This window comes from Antechinus flavipes, chromosome 1, assembly GCF_016432865.1.
Source record: "Antechinus flavipes isolate AdamAnt ecotype Samford, QLD, Australia chromosome 1, AdamAnt_v2, whole genome shotgun sequence".
In the NCBI taxonomy this organism is placed as follows: domain Eukaryota; kingdom Metazoa; phylum Chordata; class Mammalia; order Dasyuromorphia; family Dasyuridae; genus Antechinus; species Antechinus flavipes.
Genome location: NC_067398.1, coordinates 449722383 through 449747216, shown reverse-complemented (window position 1 = coordinate 449747216; position 24834 = coordinate 449722383). Strand labels below are relative to the sequence as shown.

The window sequence follows — 24834 nt, the reverse complement described above, 5'->3', positions numbered from 1 at the left end:
AAGAAAGTTAAGTGATCTCTGTTAGGGGCAATAAGATATTCTCTCTGAGATATGCCATGTAGCCTGTATTTATGGACCACGTCTAAGGAGCAGGATGACTCTCCAAAAGCCCCCACAACACTGAATCATTACATACTTGAAGAAGTTGCAAAGTGGCTTTACTGATGCAGATGGTGCTTGTGAATTGGGAATGAAATAAGTTGGAGGCAAGGGAGAAGAGGAGAGAGATCAGAGAACACAACTGCCTCTCAGTTTTCTTGTATCATTATCATTCTTTCACATGAAGGGATCTGTTCTGCTGGTCAGAATTAGATCCCCAGCAGTTACTAGCCAGTTGCTCCCATAACAGATCTCAGAACTTGTCAGACCACAAATATCCCCTCTATTATTTATGGTGTGGAACTCTGTAGATACAAATGATAATTATCCAATTTTCTAACAGATTTAAAACTCATTTTTGAGGGAAAAATTCATTCCATCCACTGCATTCTGAAAACCCAACCTACCTCTTTGTGAGAATGTTATAGCCCTCTGAGTGGGCAAAACCCGAATGCCAGAATATAAAGAATAAAAATCCTTCTTGAATTCACAAATTAGAACTGCAGCATTTTAGGTGACTGGCAAAAAAACTCTTGGATTGATGGAAATTTAATAGCTTTCAAAGGAAGGATGTCTTTTTAGGAGAAGGGGCTATTTTTTTTATATTTTTTGTGTTTCTACATCCTAGCACATGACACATTGTAAGTGCGAGATAGCTGCTTGTTGAAAAGAATTGAATATTTGACATACTAAACTAATTGTCCCACTAGGCTTTCTAAATTCCATCCTATGTGAATTTAGATAATCACAAAACAACATGTGTAGACCATATTATTTTAGCTCATAGGAGAAATGATTACATCAAATTAAACTTTTTGTTAAGCCACCAATTTTTATAAGAAAGGTAAATTTGAAAAAAACATTAGAGTCTTATGCAAAACCATATCCAATTATATTAAACAATGTTATCCATGTAAGAATATATATGAAACATTTTTTTAAATTCATTGCTAGGAGAATGTTCTTATCTCCAAATAAGCTAGGCTAACAAGATTATGAAATTCTGACTCTCTCTCTGTCTCTCTCTGTCTCCCCCCTCTCACTTTCCTCTGTCCTCTTTACCGAGATAACAAGTTAACAAGTTCAAAACCTCAGGACAAAGAGATAAATTTCATATTCACAATACAGCCCAAAACCCCTAGTGTCCACTAGTTAGTTTAGTTTAGTTTTGTTTTGTTTTCCTGCTCCACAATAAATATAATAAACAACTGAGTAGAAAGAAAAGCCACCTACTTAGTATAATACAGACTCCTGGATTCAATCATTGGCCTTGTTTCTTCCTCCATAATTATTATTATGGCCATATATTAAGAAGAGAAAAAATGGTAGGCGATCTCACCAATGAAAACATTCCTCCTAGTTTTATTTTGTCTATAGCAAACAGACTAGACAATATGAAAACATCCATCAAGATGTGATGGAGAAGTTCTTAGGGATAACCAAGTTAATTACTTAGAAAATATTTGTTAAATAACCGCTCAATAATAACTTTCCAGTAAATCATTTACTTCTCATACATAAATAATAATTCTAGGATTAGTCCCCATACTTTTATACACATCTGTTTACCTGCATGGCAATCCTTTTCAAAGAGGCATTCTTCTGTACCTCAGCAATGTCACCAACTGCCAAACCAATCTGCAATATATTACCAAATTATTATTAAATGTATAAGGTTAATTGGTTAACAATATCTCATTACTATTAATATTCTAGAGGTTTAGTTAAAAATGCACATATCTCTTTCTGAGCTAAAATATATAAAATTATAGATTGTGTTTTATTAAGACTATTAGCAACAAACAATATTTAGAATATACTAAATAATAATAATAAATATTGTACATATAATATTATATATAATAATAAATATTATAATAATAAATAATCTGATTCTCTGATTATAGACACAGTCTATTATTTGGGGCTCATATGTCCATTGTTAGGCAAAATCTACACTAAATTGGCATCTTTAAGATGCCAGCATCATTTTTACACTGCAATGGACCATCAATATAGGACTTCATTTCAAAAATAAATGAATGCCACATAGCATCATGAGGAGACCATGATATTTTGTAACACCAAAGAAGTGATGAGGTATTTCAATTCCAAAATAGCTTCAGAATAGTAATTCTCAGACTTAACAATAAAAGTTAGACAGTGTTGAAATGGATAAATGTGTAGAGGATAAAATCATTAAATTGATACTGTAAAGAATCATTGTCATGGGTGAATCAATAAAAAGAAACAGTCTTAGGGAGATGGGTTAGGCACTGGGATAAGTCATTTAAAGCTTATATCTTCAGAAAGAATGGAGTAAGAAGAAGTTGCTAACTTAATTCTTCAAAATTCAAATTTAATACTAAGAAGTTTGTCTACTCAGACTTCAGAATCCAACAAATTTAAGGAGGAAAGCAAACAATTATTTACTATACTTACTGTATTCTAGGCAATGTGCTGAGTACTTTATAAATATTATCTCATTTGATATTCATAATAATCTTGGGATTATTGAAGAAATTCAGGCAGACATGGATTAAATGACATGCTCAGTGTCACATAGCTAGTAAGTACCTGAACCTGTATTTGAACACATCTTTCAGACTCCAAGAATTACATGATATCTATTGCCCCAGCTAGCTGCTTCTGAGGCAAGAAACAAGTATAAAAGTAGCATTTTGGATAAATATTCATAAAATATTTTCATTTTGATATCCAATAGAATATCATTCTTAACTAAGAAAAGATAACAGAACAAAGGCATTGATTAGTCATGATTTTGATTGAAATACTAATAAATACTACAAAATCCTATGTAGATATTTCTCATTAAAACAACCCTTTCACTTTGTGTTTTAGAGTCAGAGGTCAGGGGTTAAAACATATAGTGAAATATTGGGGGAGGGAGATTCTCAACCATGGGACTATTAGAGTGAGTGAATTATGGAGGAAGGAACAAGATCATAAAAAACAATGAATTCAACCTTATTGATCACAAGTCTTCAATAACAAAAGAACTTTGTGAATACATATTGAATGAGTAAATATTACTTACAAGTAAATTCATCAGAACAATTGGAATGTATAGGGTGAAGACGACAAGGAATAAAAATGATAGAAGGGGATATGGCAAACGATCTTCAAGAAATGGCTCAAGGAATGACTCGTGGTAATTAATGTCTCCCAGCATCATGCTAAACGTCTGCATTATAGAGAGCACTGGGGTCTTGAATGTACTCTAGAGATAAAAAAAGAAGAAGAAGAAGAAGAAGGTAATAAAAAAGTTTACAAACAATATGTAAGTTCAACCTGCCCACAAAGCAAATTATGAAGAAAGGATATATATAAAAGAAATGATGGCATTGCAGCAACAGAAATACAACAAAGGAACACAAACAAACCCCACAAACATAAATGGTGAGCTCTTATTTGGAAATCAGAAATTTTGATTAAATTTCTTCAATTTATACATATTTAAATTATAATTCATTGATAAAAAAGAGCTAAAATGAATATCAAAGATGAGTAGATGATTCATGAATAGTTAAATACATACTTATTTTCATTATTTAGAATGTTAGCAATCATGGTGGATATCTTACTTGGAAACCCAGGAGAACATGGAAGCCAAGTCCAAAAGCCAAAATTAGGAAGAAAAATACAAAAGTAGTCTTCAGCAAGGTTTTAGTAATTTCTAACAACATTACAACATAGATCCCATAATTTTCAAATCTAGGAAAAAGCATAAGAAACAAAAAAAGTTTTAAATATTTTATTCATAATAATATATTTTGCTCTATTGGTTACTTTGATCTCTACACAGTACTTGGCATACAATATGCACTACACTTGTGCTCTTTAATTCATCTGTTTTTTTATCCAGAATCAGTTCATTTTTGCAACTTGTCAAACCTCAAGCTGGGTATCAGAGATCAGAAGGATGAAGTGCATTTAAAATGAAGGCAGTACTAGATTACCAGATTGAAAAGTTAAATGAATTACAGGTGGAAATATAGTGCTATGATGGTGGGGGACTTACATCTTCCACTTTCAGAACTAGATCAATCTAATCAAAAATAAATAAGAAAGAAGTCAAAAAAGTAAATAGAATTTTAGATAAATTGAGTAGGTTAGGTAAGAATCTAAAGAGAACTTAATAAAAATAGAAAAGAATACTTTTTCTCAAGCAGTTCATGATATCTTTACTAGTTGTATATCAAGACATAAAAAAATTATTCTTGAAAGCAGAAAAACAGAAATATTAAAGTATCCTTTTCAATTTATAATGCAATAAATGTATATTTAAAAGGGGATCACAAAAACATAAGTTAAATACCAATTGAAGATCAAGCAATCTAATCTTTAAAAATTCATGCTTTAAAGGATAAATCATAGATACAATCAAGTTCATTAAAGAAAATTCCAATAAAAGAACAACATTTTAATAGCTATCAGATTTAACAAAAGTAGAAATCAGAAGGAAATTTATATTTCTAAATGGTTGCATCAATAAAATAAAGAAATAACAGACCAATGAGTTGGATATGCAATTTTTAAAAATTAGAAAAGCAACAAACTAAAAACTCCCTTAAACAGTAAATTGGAAATCCTAAATATTAAAGGTAGGAGTAATAAAACTGAGTATAAAAAACATTGAATTAATAAAGATTTAAGATTTTGAGATAAGATTTCATTATTTGGTGAAATTTATATAGTTAAGAAAACTAGAAAATAGTATGGTAGAAATTGGACATGGAACATCTCTCATCATTTGCCAAATTAAAGTCAAAGTAGATGTGTGATTTAGATATGAAGAGAGAAATTACAAAAAAAAATAAAGAAAATGCAATTATATTGCAGACTTATGGGTAGGAGAATAAACGAGAGATAGAGAACAGAGTGAGGTATAAAACGGGCAATTTAAATTACATTAAATTAAAGAGATTTGGTAAAAACAAATAAAGCCAAGATCAGAATAGAAACAGAAAATTGGGGGAAAGGGATATTCATTGTCAATTTCTCAGATAAAGGGCTCATATGTCAAATGTATAAAGAACTATAAAATCTACAAGAATGGGTCATTTAACATTTTGATAAGTGGCCAAGGAATATGAATTGGCAGTTGTTAGATGATGAGATCAAAACTACAGATAATTATGTAAAAATGCTCTAAATAGCTATTGATTAAAGAAATGCAAATTAAAACAACCTTAAGATATCATTTGATACCTATTAGAACAGCTAAAATGATTAAAGGGAAAAGCAACAAATATTGGAAGGAGTATTAAAAAAAATTCATTATTAATGGAACTGTGAACTGATTCAATTATTTTGGAGAACTATCTATGCCTCCAGACCAAGCAATACCATTATGTTTTCTATTTCCCAAAATAATTAGGAAAAAAAAATCTGTATATCCAAAAATATCTATAGTAACTCTCTTTGTTGTGGCAATGAACTGGAAATTGGGAAAGAGGGAGGATGCCTATCATTTGGGGAATTACTGAACAAATTGTTGTATATGATCATGATGAAATAGAAATGATAAACTCATTAATTTTAGCAAAACAGGGATAGACTTACCTATCTTCCTGTTAAATATTGATTTAGTTTGGTTCTTGAACTGAAAAAATGAGTACTATTATTGCACTATAAAGAAAATAGATTTATATATTTTATTTCCAAAAGTTCTCAAAGAATTGTTAAAGGGAATTAGCTTGTATTCTAACATGAATACAGGAGTTACCTTGGAGAAGCATGTTATTATTTATCAAAAGTGCATGTATGTACACAATTACATACACACAAATATACATGTATCAGATATGTAATAGTATATCTGATGATAAATATTTATAAATAGCATATGTAAAATTTGATGCCTTTAAAATTATATGAAAATTAAATGTCACTAAATTCAAAATTCAATTTTATTTTATTGGGGTTTTTTAAGAGAAGGTAGAAACCAAATACATCAGCTTTACCTCTGCAAATACAACAAAAAATTCATCCAGAAACAGAAAACGGAAATTGCTCCACACTGCCATTGGAGGCAAGCTGGTATGCTGATAAATAAAGGTGACACAAAAATGATGCTAGTTGTGTAAATTGTCCATTCTATGAGATTGGAGTGATCCAAAAAGTAATTTATTTTCTAGGATTTAAAAGAAAGAGAAAATTTCTATTATATATGAACATGAAATAAAATTAATGACCATCTTGGAGAATGACAGTATCTTTCCTCTCCCTGGAGTAATTTATACCAATATTTTTCAGGATTTGTAAGATCATGGAGTTTAAAGCTGATTCATCAGATATTATCCAGTGCAATATTTTCTATTCACCACAAAAGGAAAATTAAGCATACAAAGGCTAACTTCTACAAAGTCCCCCAGTTAGTAATGGTTAGCTAGGTGGATAGGACAAGGGAAGCTATTGAGGAAGTCTCTTCTACAGAACTAGACTACTAGGACTCTTTCTATGGATCCATGTCATCTAGAGCAGACCTTTGTTTTTAGTTCTAGTTGGAAATACTATGAAAGTTCATTAAACATTATCCAGCTCATAATGATTGAAGAATTGTACAAATCTTCCTGAAAGGTATGTTCAGCTCAGAAAGTCCCCAAGAGGGATTATAATGTGAACTAAAATTTCATAGAATGTATGTATTTAATATAAACATGTTCAGGAAAAAAAGTGGATTTCTGAGTGAGCAGATTTTTAAAGCCTCACTTGACCTTCTCCAAGGGACTTACTTAACAGTTAGGATTGGTATCTTATTCTCAAGGTTTAAATGGAGGTTTAGGCCATGGTATCTTAACCAACCATTCTTTGACATGTTTTGAAATTTTCTCTTTTAAAATCTAGACTGCATATCACATTATGCCAGGTTTTCTTCTTTACTAAAGATTCAGGTTTGAATGGTAACTTCCTTTCATGAATACTTCCACTCTTGAAGAATTTAATTATCATTAAGGTAGATCAATAAAGTATAATAAAGTTTTTTTGAGCTCTAGCTGATGTGAAGACAATTGACAGTCCTATGACTACATCATGCCTTTGGGTCAGAATTGTGATCTGTTTCCTGATCTGTCATCTATTTCCCCCTTTGGTCCAAGTGATTATCTGTTCATATGACAATATGACTTCTATCTTACTCTCTGCAGATCTTCACTGAAACATTTTTAACCATGATTATCTCCTCTAATACAAAGATTTTCTCAAATATATCTCCTTAATATACAATGCTACCTACCTCAAATTACCTATTCTGTTCCTTTCAAAAAAATTAGCCCCTTCCAGGGCCTATCATGATCTTTCTTATTTCTTTCAATTGTTAGTGCTTTCCTCTGAATGTACTTTGTATTTCATTATTTGACTTTTTTTTCCCTGAAAGCATTCTGCTCATAATTTCCCAGAGAACAATAATATTCCATTAGAGAAACTTGTTTTGAAAATTGTTTTTTACAATCACTACTGCTAATTATATTTCCCCCTATTCACCCTGCCTCTCTCAAACTCTCAAAAGTGTTTTGCTACTGACCACTCCCTCCCCCATTATGCCCTCTCTTTTATCACCCTCCTCTACTTCCCATATTGCATTCCCCTCCTATTTTCTTACAGGATAAAATAGATTTCTATACCCCTATTGAGCATGTATGTTATTTCCTATTTGAGCCAGTTGTGACAAGAGTAAGGTTCACTCATTCACCCTCTCCATTGTAAAAGCATTTTCTTACTTCTTTTTTATGGCAAATAATTTGCACCATTCCATTTCTCCCTTTCTCTTTCTCCCAAAACATTCCTCTTTCATCCCTTAATTTCATCATTAAAAAAAAAGATATTATCCCTTCATATCTAACTCACACCCATATCTTTTGTCTATTTACGCACTACTAACTGCCATAATAATGAGATAAACTTTATTAAGTCCCTTATGATATTACTTTCCTAATTACCCCCCTTATACTTCTCTAGAGTCCTGTATTTGAAAATCAAATTTTCCATTCAGCTCTGGTCTTTTCATCACAAATGCTTGAAAATCCTCTGTTTCACTGAATGACCATCTTTTCTTCTATAGGATTGTACTGCAGTCCTTTAATGTAGAAGCTGGTAAATCTTGTTTTATCCTGCCTTGTGGCTCCACTATAGTTGAATTGTTTCTTTCTGGATATTTGTAATATTTACTTCTTGACCTAGGATTCTAGAATTTGGCTATAATATTACTGGGAGTTTTTGTTTTGGGATTTTTTTTTTCAGGAGGTGATTGGTGGATTCTTTCCATTTCTATTTTACCTTTTGGTTCTAGAATATCAGGACAATTTTCCTTGATAATTTCTTGAAAGATGACGTCCAGACTCATTTTTTTAAATCATAACTTTCAGGCAGACCAATAATTTTAAAATTATCTCTTCTAGAGCTATTTTCCAGGTAAACTGTTTTGCAATGAAATAGTTCACATTTTTTTCGATTTTAAATTTTTGGGGGGTTTTACTTTATTGTATCTTGATTTCTTATAAAGTCATTAGCTTACATTTGATCAATTCTATTTTTTAATAAATTATTTTCCTTGACAAGCTTTAGTACTTCCTTTTCCAATTGGTCAATTTTGCTTTTTAAGGCATTCATCTCTTCATTAGCTTTTTGTATTTCCTTTTGCATCTCTCTCAATTCTGTCACTAATTTTTCCTCTGTCTCTCTTACTTGATTTTCAAATTTTCTTTTTCGCTGTTCCATGACCTAAGCCCAATTCTTATTTTCCTTGGAGGCTTTGGCTATAGGAACTTTGACTTTGTTATCATCTTCTGAGTGTGTGTTTTCATCTTTCTTATCACCATAAAAACTTTCAATGGCCAGAAATAATTTTTTCCCCTGCTCATATACCTAGCCTATTATTCTGCTTTTAATTCTTTGTTAAAGTAGGGTTCTGTTTCCAGGGTGGAGAGTACACTGTCCCAAATTTCAGGAGTTTTGTGCAGCTGTTTTCAGAAATCCTTTTAGGCATCTGACCACAAGTACTCTTCTGCCCTGGAGCTGTTGGTGTGTTCCCACCCCACTGTAAGCTGTAAGATCTAGTGTGCTGGCCAGGACTGGGGCTCCCTGACCCAGGCTGCCCTGGCACTGCACACCAGACTCCCACCTCATTGCCACAAACCCTTTCTACTGAACTTCCAAGTACTTCCTGTTGTATCCAGGCTGAGAGGTCCAGAAGCCTCCAGCACTGCTACTGATTCAGAAGTCCTGCCTCCCTGATGCTGTGGTGTGGTGGGAACAGGAACTGGACCCAGGCCTGAGCTAGAATTGCCCACTGGGCTCCCACTTTGGTTCCACAGATCTTTTCTGTTGACCTCCCAAGTCCCCTTTGGTGTCTCTGGGATGAGAGATCCAAGTCACAAGTACTGCAGCTGAATCAGGCTGGGCCTGGGTCCAGGGCTATCCTGGATTCCCACCCTGCCATCACAGACCTTTTCTGCTAAGCTTTGAAGTTGCCTTCAGCTGGAAAATGTTCTGCTCTGTTTTTTTTGTTTTTTGTTTTTTTTTGGGGGGGGGTGTTCTGATGCTCTGATATTTTTTTAGAATCATTAATTAAAGAAATTTGGAGCAGTTTGAGGGAGAGGTTAGGCAAGTTCCTGCCTTTACTCCACCATCTTGCCTCTGTCTCTCAACACTCACTTATTTAGCATCTGCTGTGTGTCTAGCATTGTACAAAAGTGCTGAGGATTCAAAGAAAGACAAATATAGTGCCTGTCCTCCAGAAGCTCACAGTCTAAATGTCATTCTCTTACTCACTAACCTGTAGAGTTCTTTTTTTATCCAGAATCAAACACCTATGCCTATCATTCAAAGCTTTTCACAATCCAATTTCTTAACTTTCAAGTATTTTTATTTATACATTATCTTCCTTAAAACTTTATAACCCAGCCATATTGACTTGCTGTTTCTCATTTAGGACATCCCATCTCTTGTCCACATGTTTGTACTGTCTAGCCACTGAGTTTAGAATGCTCCCTCTCCTTAATTCCAAATGTCAGAATCCTTGGTTACCTTCAAATCTCAATTCAATTACAGTTTCCTACATTGTTTTCCCTGGGGCTCTGTCATTTATTAATATCCTCTCTCAGAATACTACATTTTATTAATTTTGTGTATATTTTGCATATATTTTGAAATACTGTTGTCTCTACTATAAGAATGTAAGCTTCTTGAAGCCAGGGATAGTTTCATTTTTGTCCTTTTAACTTCAATCCTTAGTATAGGGTTTGGAGCATAGTAAGTTTTTAATAAATGATCTTGTCAAATTGCCAAATATGACAATTGTTAGCAAGTTACTTTCTCAAAACCTTAGACAACTCTCTAAGACTATAAAATGTTTAGAACAGTTGTCAATCTGTATGAATAATTGATTTTTTTTTTACTGGATGTACACTATGTTATTAAAATTATAGGCTTGTATCACAAAGATGCTTATTGAATTGAATAGAATGTAGCTGAATTAGACTCTTTGTTTTAGGATTATTTCTACCTTTCTTGCAATGGATTCTTCAGGCATTTGTCTATAGATATATAAAGCCAGAGATTTTATAGCTTTCTCCTTTATAGTATATCTCCTTTAAGGCACAACAATTTGCAACTAAATAAGACCTGGAAATGAGTGCAAGATGACTAAATTGGATTACTCATTATAAAGATCTTAACAAAATTATTTTCTCAGTAATGACATATGAGTGTAACTCATGGAACATAACTATTTTGGAAAAATCAAAATAATAACTGGGACATAAAGATGCAGTGACCAGAAATGAAGATGGGAGAAAAAGAAATAATAAGTAGACTAGCTACACATTAAGTAGCCCAGAAATAATAATGATCTGGAGGAAAGCCTCAAATTCATTGGATGTTATCCTCTATTGAGGAAATGGGGGGGAGGAAGGAATGGAGAGATAAGAATGACATGACTCAGAAAGCCTGAAAGCATTTCTGTTTTGGTTTAGCTGCAAGACTGCCTACATACAAAAAAATTTTTTTTTTACTTTATCAAAGTCACCATTCAAAATTGTATCATGACTACTTTCTATCTTTCATGAAATCAGAACCAATTTGACTAGAATATAAGAAAATTAGTTCATAATGAGAAGAATATAGTGACAGAACTTGAGGCAAAAGAATGTTCAATGAAACCTTTTATATAGAGAATATAATCAATTTGTATTTGTTACTTGATAGATTGAATAGGCTTAGAATTCAAGATTCAAAAAAATATTCATAACCAAAAGTATTAATCAAAATAAATCAAAACAGATACAAGAAGAATCACTTAGGACGCATTAATAAGCAAGACAGACTTCTTACACAGGTTTAGATTCATAATGAATCAAAAACCACACAGAATTTCTTATGTCTTACCCAACACAGGAACTACCTGTAACACTCTTTCTGGCAATATTTTGATGTGTAAACTCTACATTCTAATTAAGGGAGTTGTGTCAGTTGTCTCTACTGAAATAAAATTTGCTATAATTCTTTCCATTTGACCAATTAATGTTCTTCATTTTGAAATAGTTGCAAATATGAAGATATGTAAAAAATTGATTACCTGTTGGAAGATTTGGATCATTTCTTTGCAAAATCCCAATATGCTTGACAGAAAAACTAAAATCATACAAACTTTTATGAGATATGAATTCTGAAATAGAAAAGTTTATACAAAATAAGTTAAAATGTCAATGTAAAAAAAACTGATAATTTAATGTATTTACATTTCCCTGATAAATTTTTATTTCTGATTTGGTTCCTTTTTATATTATTAAGTTCTGATTAAAACACATGAGGTCACTCTGAAGACAATATATGAATTTTATAGAAGTGAAAAAATTATATTTCCTTTATTCAGAGAATTATAGAAAAATATAATTAAACCTAAAAATAATACATTTACACATTGTAAGAACCATAACAGACAGGTAAACAAATCAAACAGCTTCAGATCCTATTCTGTTATTGTTCCTCCTGCCAAAGTAGATCACCAGACGCCATGCCTGAGAAGAAAGAGTGCTGGGCTTTCTGGTTTTTATTCTCTGACTAACTTTACTCTGGTTTTCATCCTTGCCCACTGCACTCAACTTTCCTTACATCTTTATTTGTTTGTTTCTGAGAAAGGTAATCAAATCACCACTCCATTGCGTCTGGAAAGGGTCCATTACTGGAATGTTCAATTGTAATGTTCATTATTTTTGGGATTACTCAGACAATGGGCCTTCCCTGGCTACTTTTGTTCTTTAGGTACTGTCTTCCTCCAAAAGCTCCTTTATTTCAGAGACTTTCTTAATTTTATATTTGCTTCTGGAAAGAGAATACTTAGTACTTAATAAATGATTTTTATCCAATCATTCATTCATTCTATAGACTGATGATGTACTTAATGTACTGCAGTGTCAGCTTAACTACTAGTAGTACCAACTCATATTAATATAATATGCTCACATTTATAAAATTCTTTATAAGTTAATAATCCTGTGAAGCAGATTTTTTTAAACTTAATAGTATTTTTTTCCAATTACAAGGTAAAGATAGTTTTCATAAGTATTATTACTTCATTTTGAAGAAAAGGAAACTGAGACTCAGGGAGATTAAGTGATTTGCCTAAGACCAATTAACTATTCTAATATTAAAGCTGGGCTTCAAATCTTTGTTTCTTTTGCTTTTCTTTTGAATGTAGTTCATCTTTCTTATTATTAATAAATGATAAAGTATTTATTAAATATTTACTATGTACCAGACACTGTACTAAATACTGGGGACATAAAAGAAGAAGCATTTTCAATCCTCAAAGGATCTATATTCTAGCAGGGAAACATAACACATATGGGGAAGTAATGACCAGATGTATATCCTTTGCTCAATGATAATATTGATTTGATTGCTATACCCAGAGCAAGATGTAGAAAGTGAGAGTGGAGTGAGAGAGAGCAGATAGATAATGAGATGAATTGGTTAGATGGTGTATACAGATAAACTGCAATCTAGTGTTTAGGATGAAGTTAAGAGAGTGCAATGAGGAGGGTAGTTCTCATTCAATTATCAATCTTCTGTTTAGAGTTTTAGATAAGACTCTTTGCTTAATAAATCAAATGGACCATCTTCTAATCATTCATTTTAAAGATACCATCAAAATTAAGTCAGAATGGAAATAAATTTAAAATAATACCTTAGTGTCTAAAGGTTCTGATCCATTGTCAGTTATATTGATGATACCTGTTGAATTGAAAGCCACACCTGGCTTTACATTAGAAATGAGAATTGTCATAGGAATAAGGCCAAGACAGTAAAATCCTAGGTTCATAATATGAGCTCTAAATCCATAAGCCATCCTAAAAAACAAAATGTATAAAACATAATTTATATAATTTAAATGAAAGTGTTTATTTTTCTTCTTTGTTGTAGAAAATTTTAAGATCTACATAAAAGAAAAGTTCATCTTTTTATCTACTTTATTATTACTAATTTATTATCTACTTATAGGTCCTTAAAATTAGAGAGATTTGTTTTATCTTAGATGATCTATGTGTAGGTTTACTTCAGACAGCCAAAGCAAGACTATCAAAATCTCCTATGAGTGACAAAGTAGTACATAAGAATTTGTCCAGTTTAGATTCCAAAATTTGATAATACAAAGGAATTATTTATTTTGGATGAAGCTTAACTATTTGAAATCAGATTTTAGCAGAGATGTCTAGAAATGTCAATAAGAATTAACTTATGCTTAGAAAATAAAATTCTTACCATTTCATGAGTAAATATTCTCTGCAAACAGGGTGGTTAAGAAGTTCTCTACGATTATGTTTTACCATTGCCTGCATAAAGTATATGGGAAAAGTAAGAAAATTAAAATATACTAAAATTTCAATATAAAAAGCTTAACTTTCTATAACTATGGCATGCAATATATAAAATCCAGCAGTAAAATAGCAATTTCAATAGTTTATAAATATACCACCTTGGAGGCATATTGCTGATTGTTAAATTTTCTCCTTTCTCTGCAGAAATTATAAACTGTGGGAAGGATCTGAGAGTTATATCTCCCAAAATATTACAAGCTTTCTAAGGGGAAGAATCCTTTCATTTTTTTATCTTATCTTCAAGGAGGTCTCTTTAGAGTAAGTACTTAAATCATTTTGTTGAATGGGATGTTGTTGGAACAGTGTGTGTGTCAGTGTGTGTGTGTGTGTGTATGTGTATGTGCGCGCGCACACACACACACACATACACACACATACACTGACACACACACACACACAGAATATCTCCATATCCCCAAAAGCTTAAAGTTCCAAGAAGAATTTTGGGAAACTTTTTACACTCATGTATATGTACACATGTGCATATGTGTGTATATTCCATATATATCATATCACATATATAAACCTATCTATATATATATGTATATCTTAACACTGAAGTTGATTTATACATGTAGGTAAAGCATGCATATTAAATTCAATGTTGAATTTGAGATGCTTCTGGAAAAGTTAGTTTGCAACAGCTAGTAGGAAGTTGAAAAGGTGGGATGGTAAAAAGAGCACTGAGACTGAATCAGGAAGACATAAGTTCAAATCTGTTTTCAGACACTTAGTAGCTGTGTGATCTTAGGCAAGTCACTTGACCCTAATCTGCTTCAGTTTCTTATTTGTAAAATGAGACATATTGGAGAAGGAAATTGTAAACCACTCCAATGTCTTTGCCGAGAAAACCATGGGGTCATGTAGATTTGGACATAACTCAAAGGCTGAAGAACAAGAAAAAAAAGAACTCCTCCTCCCCTAGTGTAGTATTCTATATACTAGCAAGAAGAGTAGTTCTTGTTCTTCTTGTTACTACTAGTATTACTAACTCCCACAACAACTATCACTATTATCACTACTACTACTCTTACAAAAACAATATTGCTGCTGCTGCTACTACTGCTGCTACTACTACTATTATCACTACTACCACATGGTAAGCAGTTTACAATTGTTACCTCATTTTTTCCTTATATAGACACTGGGAGGTAGATGCTATCATTATCCTCATTTTACAGATGAGAAAGGCGAGGCAAACATAGGATAAGTAAGCTTACTAGGGTCACATAGCTAACAAGTATCTGAGACCAGAATTGCCGTTAGGTCTTCCTGACCCCAGATCTAGTGCTTTATGTTCTGTGTCACCTAGCTCCATTATGCCTTCCACATTCTTTCTCAAGTTCTCTTCAACTGGGATTATTATGACCAGCATCACTTAAGCAATAGATCTAAAGCTCACTTTTGTAATGGGCCAGATTATTATATTCAACTTTATTTCAAATCAGATTATCTCATAAACACCTTATATGTGTAGAAAATTGGAAGCTTTGTAAACTATAAAACAGTGTAGTCATATGAGTTCCATTTATTAATATTTTTTCTAGATAGAATGTAATATTCTTCCCTAAAATGTAATGTTCTCTGGGAGCAGGTTTTCTTGGGGTCTCTGGAGGCAGCCTTAGTTTCAGTTCAGTAATCACAAGTATAGTCAGGGGTTAAAGTCCAAATCCTTTATTGTCTCTTTCCAAGTCTTGTCTCCTTGCCTGGGGCCCAGTTAGCTTTCTTAGAGACCTATCTCTCTCCTTGGTTCCGAGAGTTTAAGCTCCTGGTGCCAGTCCTTTGTGTTCTCTGCCTCTGCCAGCTTCTTGAGGTCCTCCTGAATGTGTCTTGGTTTCTGTGGGGGAGGCAGGAGGACTCCCACCACGGTCTCTTTCTTCCAGTTCTGAATCTGGCTGAGTTTGTCCGAACTTATATGCTTTTATCATAGGTGTGAATCTTGTGGAACTATATTAAGTACTAAGTACATGTACTGAACTAGAGCACCATGCTAAATAATCATCATCTCTATCAATTCCAATGACTTAGCACCTTGTTTCAAGTTCTGGCTCATAACAGTAGAGTGCTGTGCTTACGCTTCTAGAGGAGATTTCTGTGCTGTACTCACAAATGTATTTTTTTCCTCTGTCATTGTGCATAAGTTGGAGACCAGATAAATGTGCTGCCCAGTTGTCACTATGGTCCAGATACACTTGACCAAAATCATATATATTTGATGATTGATTACATTAGATTATTTACCATGCCATGTTAAAACAACTTTAACTTCATATTATTTTATGTATATATATACACATATATATACATATAATGTATATATACATATTTTTTCTGATACACATCATCAAATATCATCTGAATAAATCACTGGTTACATAAGGCTGGCTTTCCATTCATTAAGATCAAATATGCATGAGATATATGAAATTATCTTCCATATTATTTATTTAGAATGACAATCTTGGAAAATAAAAAATCAGCCAACAATACGCTGAATTCCTAATATGATTGGGTTTAGTACCACTTGGTACCACTGCATCCTTCTACACTAGACATGCTAGTTTCATTGTTTCCTTGACGCAGAGTAGAAAGGTACTGAATGATAATACTTAAGGCTAAAAAGAAATATAATGTGATGATGATATGTTGTGATATATATATATATATAATTCATATATCATACATACATATGTGTGTATGATATATGAATTTTATATATATATATATATATACATATATATATATATATATATATATATATATATAATATGTATTTATTTATTCAATGACATGCCAAACTACCAAATGATTGTTTTACAAAACTAGAAAAACAATAAAGAAAATTTATATGGATTAAAAAAAAAAGTCAAGAATCTCATGAGAAATAATGAAAAGACCAAATGAAACCTACAATGCCGTATCTCAAATTACAATACAAAGCTATTTAGTACTGGTTAAAATAGGTTAAGCATACAATATAGAGAAGCAAATGTATATAATGCACTGTCATTTTATAAACACAGATCCCAGCTACTGGAATTAGGCTCAATGGTTAAGAAAAACTGCTGAGAAGACTGGAAGTAAGGGAGAAGTTAAATTTAGAGCACCTCACACCTCACACCTTATACTAAGACAAGCTTCAAATAAATATATGACAGGTATAACTGTCACATCATAAACAAACTAGAGACTTGTCAAATCTGTGGATAGGAGAAATTTTCATAACCAAATAAAGATTGCAAAGGATCACAGAAAATAAAATGGATTATGTAAAATTTAAAAGTTTTTATGTAAAAAAACTATTAAAATTACAAGAAAAGAAAAATAAGTATGAAAAATATTTTGAGCAAATTTTTCCAAGAAAGTTCTCATTTTCAATGATCTTATTCAAAATTTTATGAAACAGTCATTTCCCAATGGCAGTTCTTGATGAAAAAACAATTCAAACCATTTATAATGATGTAAAACAATGCTCTACATCACCAGTTAGAAAAATTGACAAATTAAAATAGTTCTGAGATTTCATCCTTTACCTATCAATAAAAATGAAAAAAAAGGAAAATAAGAAATATTGGAAGGGTTGTGGGGAAATAGACACATTGATGCATTGTCAGTGGGCTCATAAAAGCAAAAAAATGCACAGTGGAAACAATTTATAACTATACACAAAAAGCTGTTATATAGTGTGTGTCCTTTGACCTAACTACACCACTATTAAGCTTATACCCGAATGAAGTCAAAAAAGGAGGAAAAGATTATTATATGCAAAAATATTTATAACAACTTTTTTGTAGTAGTCCAAAAATCAAAACTTTAAAGGTATGTCCATCATGTGATATGAATGAATAAATTGTTTATGAATGTGATGGAGTACAATTGCAATACAAAGTGAAGAAACAGAAGATTTCAAAAAGACATGGAAAGATATATGAACTGATCCAGAGTGAATTAAACAGAACCAGAAGTACAATTTATATTAAACATCAACATTATAAAAGCAAAGGATTTTGAGGACTTTTCTATACACATGAAGAGTGAAATGAGCAGAACTAGGGGAATAATTGATATAACAAGATAAAAACACCTTTGAAATTATGATCCATTGCGTAGCTGGGTGCAGTGAGTAGAGCCCTGACTCTCAAGTTGGGAAGACCTCAATTAAAATCCAACCTTAGATACTTACTTGCTGTAGGATCCTGGGCAAATCAATTTACCTGTCTGATGTGTTGTCCTTAACTGGAAAATGGGGATAATAATAACACCTATCTCACAGCATTATTATGAGGCTCAAATGAGACATTTTTAAAGTGCTTAGTCTAATGCTTAGCATTAATGCCAAGCATTAATAAATGCTTGTTTTTTTTCTCCTCCCATACAATATAATGATGATTCATGATTACAGAAGACCAATGATAAAGCATGTTGTTCATATTAGAGAGGTGATAGATCTAGATTCCAGTGCTCTTTCCCTTTGTTTGTAGCACACAAAATGAACATGAACATTTTTTTAAATTTATGACTTATTTTCAGTAAATGTTAGTGGCAGAAAATATGTCAAATTGGACCACATCTTGATAATGCTAAGATACTTTCTGACTCCTTCTAAGTAGTTGAAAGAAATTCTTAAGTGAATTTATCTTCCTTTTTAAACATGTTCCATAGCTGCTGCCTGTTCCAACAGGCTTCAAATTTCTCTCTTTGGCTTTAACAGGACTATCATTTAATTTTTAAAAATCTTGATTATAAATACCACTGATACCTTCTTGCCTTCTTTCTCCCTCTCTCACTTTTTCTTTTTCTCTGTCCATCCCTCCCTTCATTCCTTCAAGATCCCTAGGTTAAGAACCTTTGGTTAAATGGTTTCTAAAGTCCTTGCAATTATGACATAGTAAGATATTTTAAAAGTTGCATGTCCATACCAATGTAGCTAGGATAACAGAAAAATTATACTTACATTGAGTGCAGTCAGTGGACCATAAATTGTACTATTAATGTCTTCTTTCCTTCTGAAATCTAATGGAACTTGAAGATACTTAAATTTGTACTCAACCTATAGAACAAATATTAAAAGCAAAATAAATAAAGTATGACAGTAAAATTTCTTTCAATAATTAAATTTATTTAAACATGAAAATTCCATGTTAGCAATAAAAACTCATTATATTATTATTTTTATTCTTAATAAATAATTATCATGAAAAATGTCATCAGTTGTGGAGTGAAATGAGCAGGACCAGGAGATCATTATATACTTTGATAACAATGCTACATGATGATCAATTTTGATGGATGTAGCCCTCTTCAACAATGAGATGAAACAAATCACCTCCAATAGAACAGTAATGAATTGAACCAGCTACACCCAGCGAAAGAACTCAGAGAAATGAGTGTGAACCACCATTTAGAAAGCCCAATCCCTCTATATTTATCCACCTGCATTTTTTATTGCCTTCACAGGTTAATTATACACTATTTCAAAGTCCGATTCTTGTGTGCAGCAAAATAACTATATGGACATGTATACATATATTGTATTTAACATATACTTTAACATATTTAACATGTATTGGTCTACCTGCCATCTGGGGGAGGGGGTGGAGGGAAGGAGGGGGAAAAATTGGAACAAAAGGTTTTGCAACTGTAAATGCTGAAAAATTACCCATGCATATATCTTGTAAATAAAAAGCTATAATAAAAAAAATGTTATCAGTGTTGCCACCATACTCAGTCATAGAACTAAATAGAATTTCAGAAGGTAGCTAAATGCAATCATGTTTAGATAGAAACATATTTTCCTAAAAATAAATTTAAATACATCTGAGTGATACAAAACATCTAACATTTGAATGTTTGAATTTGAACCTGAAAAACAAATGAAAACTCTTAACAAACTAAAAAGTTAGTGATGTGTCAAAATTTAAAATAAAACATATTAATATTACATAAATGTTTAGATTTTTTTTTATTTAAACAGCATCTCCACCTTTAAATCCACTGGATTAATTATTAGATTAACATTCTTTGTTCCATGAATACAGGAATTTCATTCACAAAGCATATTGCAACCAGTCTAAAATTTAGTAGATAAGGCAGTATCCTATTGAGGCAACTGATTCTGGAGACAAAGAACCTGAGTTCAAATTTCAACCTTGATACATGCTACTCATGAAACCTGAAACCTATCTATTTCAATTTCCTCAGAACTAGGTGTCCTCTTCAGTCTCTCTCAGGTTGACATTTATTACTCTAGGACCAAATATTAGATAGTTTCAAAAGACATAAACAAGTGACTTGTCCCTGATTATTCAGCTACTAAGTATAAGAAGCATGATTTGAAATATGCCTTCTTACTTCAGATCCATTACACTATCTCCTATACCATGCTGTCTCTTTCTTGCACATCAGTTAAAAATAGATTTTTAAAAATGACTTACATGAAAATTTGAGCATGACCTTTCCTCTGAGGACTCCACAATACAGATATCTAAAAGAGTCTTTGACAGAGAAGAATAAGTTACAATTTAGTTTTATGTCCATTAGAATCACAAGGATAAATATGACAAAATGTCAGCATGCTTCTAAAATTATGGCATAAAAGAATACTATTTGTATTGTTTATCTGCTCATTTTAAACAATAATTATAATGAAAGAAATAATATGAAAATCAGGCATAAGATCTTAAACAAAAAATATTACTGCTACTAAAATTCCTACTAAAATTGCTCCTACTAAAAATTCTTCAACAAACTATCTCTTAATTACTCTGCATTCTTTTGGAAGACTTCTCCACTGTACTTTACAACTTTCTTTTGTGCACTGTCTTCAGTTAAGTTGCAAAGTCTCTGAGAGCAGAGTTTCTTTTTTATTTTTATCTCTATTGCTACCATTTAGTAGAATTCCTGGAATATAGTGAATGCTTAATAAATGTTTGTTGACTGAAAATATAACAATAGTATCATTTCTATGATAATGGAAGTTATAACTCTAAATATGTTAGTTGTTTCCTTATTTGATTTCCACAAATTACTATTGACTCATATTGAATTTTTAGATCACTAAAGTCACTACTCCCTCCAGATCTTTTTCAGAGAGATTACTTACTGTCAAATTGCTACTCTTTCATCTGTACTTGTTCATATATGCCATTTCAGTTTAAAGCCCTAACTTAGCATAATCTTTTTGTATGTTGACTAAAATCTACTAGATCTATTCCTTACATTTGTTATTTGCAAATTTCAATTGCTATATTTGCCTTTATTCAAACAAATAAAAGAACTTTAAAAAACATATCACCAAACATAAATCACAGATGCACTCCAGAGGAGACCTCCTTCCAAAGTAACAGTCATATCATTAATGACTGCTCTTTGTGTGCAGCTATTCATGCAATTTATCTATCAAAGTCATTTAACTGTAACTCACATATAGCCCCTTTCCCCCCATTCCTATTTATGGATAAGAATCAGATCTGGAATAACAATTCTTATTGGCTCTTCTATCTTTTCAAAGATGAAATTGTCATGAAAACATTTTTAAAATGATGTGCTACTGTGCTTCTGGTAGAAAGAAAGTTCTAGCCAAAGTCTTCTAGAATAACTACTCTATGCCCAAAGGTGCCACACTTGGGATTTGTGTCCTGAAAAGCATTTATTTCTGTTGAAGAAGTCTGTTATATTTTATATTTTTTGACAGTCACTTCTGTTTCTTCCTTCAATACTTAAGTAAATTCCTCAAGGATGCTTCTTCCCTTTAGTCGCTGAGTAGTCTTATTTGGGTATCTCTTCTTATTACACAATGTTTTATTGTCCAACCCCTTTTATCTCACACCAACAGTGACATTTTTGAGATCCGATTTTTCTCCTTACATTAGGATTTCCAGTTAACTTTACTTGTACCCTTTATCTTCTGTATTTGAATCCAAATGTCTAATTGACAAATAAAGAAATTAAGTCCTTGAGCTGTTGACTTCCTCAATGTCACACAGGTAGTAAAAAGTAAAACTAACACAAATGCCAGTCTATTGATGTGAGAGTCTGAGTTTTTTCTATTTCAATAAGCTGCATTTCAACCTACCCTACTTCTTTATCAATTCTTATTGCATACTATCTTTATATACTGAGAGAAGTGGGGAAGAGAATGAATCCTTTATATTCACTTGAAAGTAAGAATTATGTTTGGATAAAATTGTGTCATTAAGATGAAGCCAACTCTGCAGAACTTACATTCATGCATTCAGGAAGGTATTCTATTATTTCCAATATAGGACATGTATTGGTTAAAGAAATAGCATTGAATACAGCCAGACATTCATCCCATCTGTTGAAAAGGGAAAAGAAAGCAAATTAAATTATTTATCATTCTGCTTTAAAAAAAAAAACAGAAATACGAGAAGAAAACTTGAAATGATATACTTCAGTTCAACATGATTTATATTGCTGATTGCAGGAAAGAAAGGCTGAATAATAAAATTAGTATTTATATATATATTAGTAAATATAAAAATATATATTTATATTCAAGTCATTTAACAAATATTATCTCATTTTATCTCTATGACTTCCCTGAGAAGTAAATAAGTGCTATTATCCTCATTTTATTGATACAGAAACTAAGGAAAATGAAATTAAAGAATTGTCCAGGATCACACAACTACTGTCTGAGGCTCCTTCTCTCTCTCTCTCTCTCTCTCTCTCTCTCTTTTTTTTCTTTGTCTCTGTCTGTCTATCTCTTTTGCTCTCCCTGTTTCTGTTTCTGTCTCTCTTTCTCTAAATTTCAATTGGTATTACCATAATTTTCTGATGCATAATGACCACCCATGCTCCTAATAGCTGCCTGATGGACAAGACAGCAAATAAAGTTTGCTTGTTACTCTAATCCCATAACTTCCAGAGGATCAACGTGGTCCACCCAAATGGCACAGTGAATAAAATACTGAATCAGGTTCAGGACTTCAGCTTCAGCCTCAGACAATAGTTGTGTAATCCTGGACAAGTTCTTTAACTTCATTTTCCTTAGTTTCTGTATCAATAAAATGAGGATAATAATAGCACTTACTTACTTTTATTATCCTTATTGAAAAATACTGTTTCACTTTTGTCTTTGTAACCTCAGCACCCAGCATACTGATCCAATACATAGTAGTTGCTATTTGATTGAATAACATTCTATCCAATTTTTTTTTTTTTGGATTCTATCCAAACTGTCCTAATTTTTTATTCCCTTTCATCTCCATGTCTTTTGCATTGAAATACCATTTCCTCACTTGGAATTTCCATTCTTATTAGCTATAACTTTTAGAATTCTTTCAAGACTCAGCTGAAGATTTATCTCCTAAGTGAAAACTGTTTTGATTTACCCAATTGTTAATGCACTGCTCCCCACTTGGAAACTACTTTGTATATATTTCATATTTATTCATCTAGATACAAATAATTTTCTACCCTTCTCCAAAATAATGACAGCCCCTTAAGGATAAGGATGTTTTAATTTTCTTTGTAATCCAGCTCCTAAATTGTTGCGATATGGGAGCCACCTGCCAGTGGCTGCTGAAGGTCTAACTCAGACCTGTGGATGGATCTCTTCATGTGAGAGGATGATGATGATACAAGGAAACTGAGAGACAGTTGCATTCTCTGACCTCTCCATTGAGAGGCAGTTGTGTTGTCTGACCTCTCCTCCAATTTATTTCATTCCCAATCCACAAGGAACATCTGCAAAGGCTGTTTTGCAATCCCTTCAAATTTATGATTCACAGCTGTGGAAAATTGACCTGCTCCTTTATCTAGGCATGGTTCTTAACACTAAATAACTGTACACACTTAATAAATACTGAATGAATGAGTAGATGGATGAATAAATGGATGGAAACTATACCTTCAAGGAGAAGGCAAATCTAGGAAAGTGTTGGAAGAAAAAGTCCATTTTTTCTTAGAAATTAGGTGCATAATGATAGAAAAAATTTTTTAAAATATTCTTAACTTTTAGTTAAAATAATTAGCAGAAATCTTATACAATGGTAGTATTCTCTCCAAAAAGCACTGAACCACACTGATTAATATAGTAAAATTATCAACCAAATGACTCTTCCAGATATTTTTACATGTTTTGCTGGTCACTAGGATAGTAGTATCCTCAACCTTAATAGGGACATTAAGAAGGGGTAAGCATTTGAGTGGGGAAATTATTTCAGTTTTGGAAAATTTGAGTCTAAGATGTCTATAGGACATACTGCTTGAAATATCTCCCAAAAGAGATTTTTTGTTTTGTTTTGTTTTGTTTTTTGTTTGTAAATAGTGCCTGTGTGTCCCTATTGAATGAGTCTGAAACAGTATGTATCTGACCTTGAATGTACTTCAAAATACACAATTGTATGGTAATAATCGGGCATATAACAGAAGTAAATTCCATATAAATTATTTGGGCTAGCTAAAATGATACTGGGCAAAATCTACCATTATTTACAAACACACTTAAATACCAGTTTCTCCAATAATAGGATATGTTCTATTAAATCAAAATACTTTTAAAGCTAGAATAAACAATATTTATGTTAGGAAAAACCACATAAAAACATAAGTACCACAAAGACTCAAAATCTGTGTTGCATTAGTGTGGATCCTCATAAGACAATACCATTTTTTTTTCATTTTACATATTAGGAAATTGATGCCCAGCATGATTAAATGAATTGCCTAATGTCTCCCATGAAATGTCTTATATGTGAAATTTATATCCAGGTCTTCTGTATCTTTAAATCATGTTCTTTCAACTATACCATTGTATCCCAATTTACTTTATATTCATCAACAACAATCTTGTAACACCATCAGAGATTTT

The 24834-nt window shown here is 32.1% G+C and overlaps 1 protein-coding gene across 1 annotated transcript in view; it reads right to left on the bottom strand.

The window, feature by feature from the left end:
• TRPA1 (transient receptor potential cation channel subfamily A member 1) overlaps nt 1-24834 on the bottom strand; it is an 82745-nt gene that overhangs the window by 8209 nt on the left and 49702 nt on the right. The window contains exons 15-24 of the mRNA XM_051970052.1: nt 22221-22314; nt 20432-20491; nt 18952-19047; nt 13882-13952; nt 13307-13469; nt 11696-11785; nt 6087-6256; nt 3705-3834; nt 3158-3340; nt 1669-1737 (exon numbers count right to left, since the gene is read on the bottom strand). Of these exons, the coding sequence (XP_051826012.1) occupies nt 1669-1737; nt 3158-3340; nt 3705-3834; nt 6087-6256; nt 11696-11785; nt 13307-13469; nt 13882-13952; nt 18952-19047; nt 20432-20491; nt 22221-22314 (1126 nt within the window). The remainder of the gene's footprint in view (nt 1-1668; nt 1738-3157; nt 3341-3704; nt 3835-6086; nt 6257-11695; nt 11786-13306; nt 13470-13881; nt 13953-18951; nt 19048-20431; nt 20492-22220; nt 22315-24834) is intronic.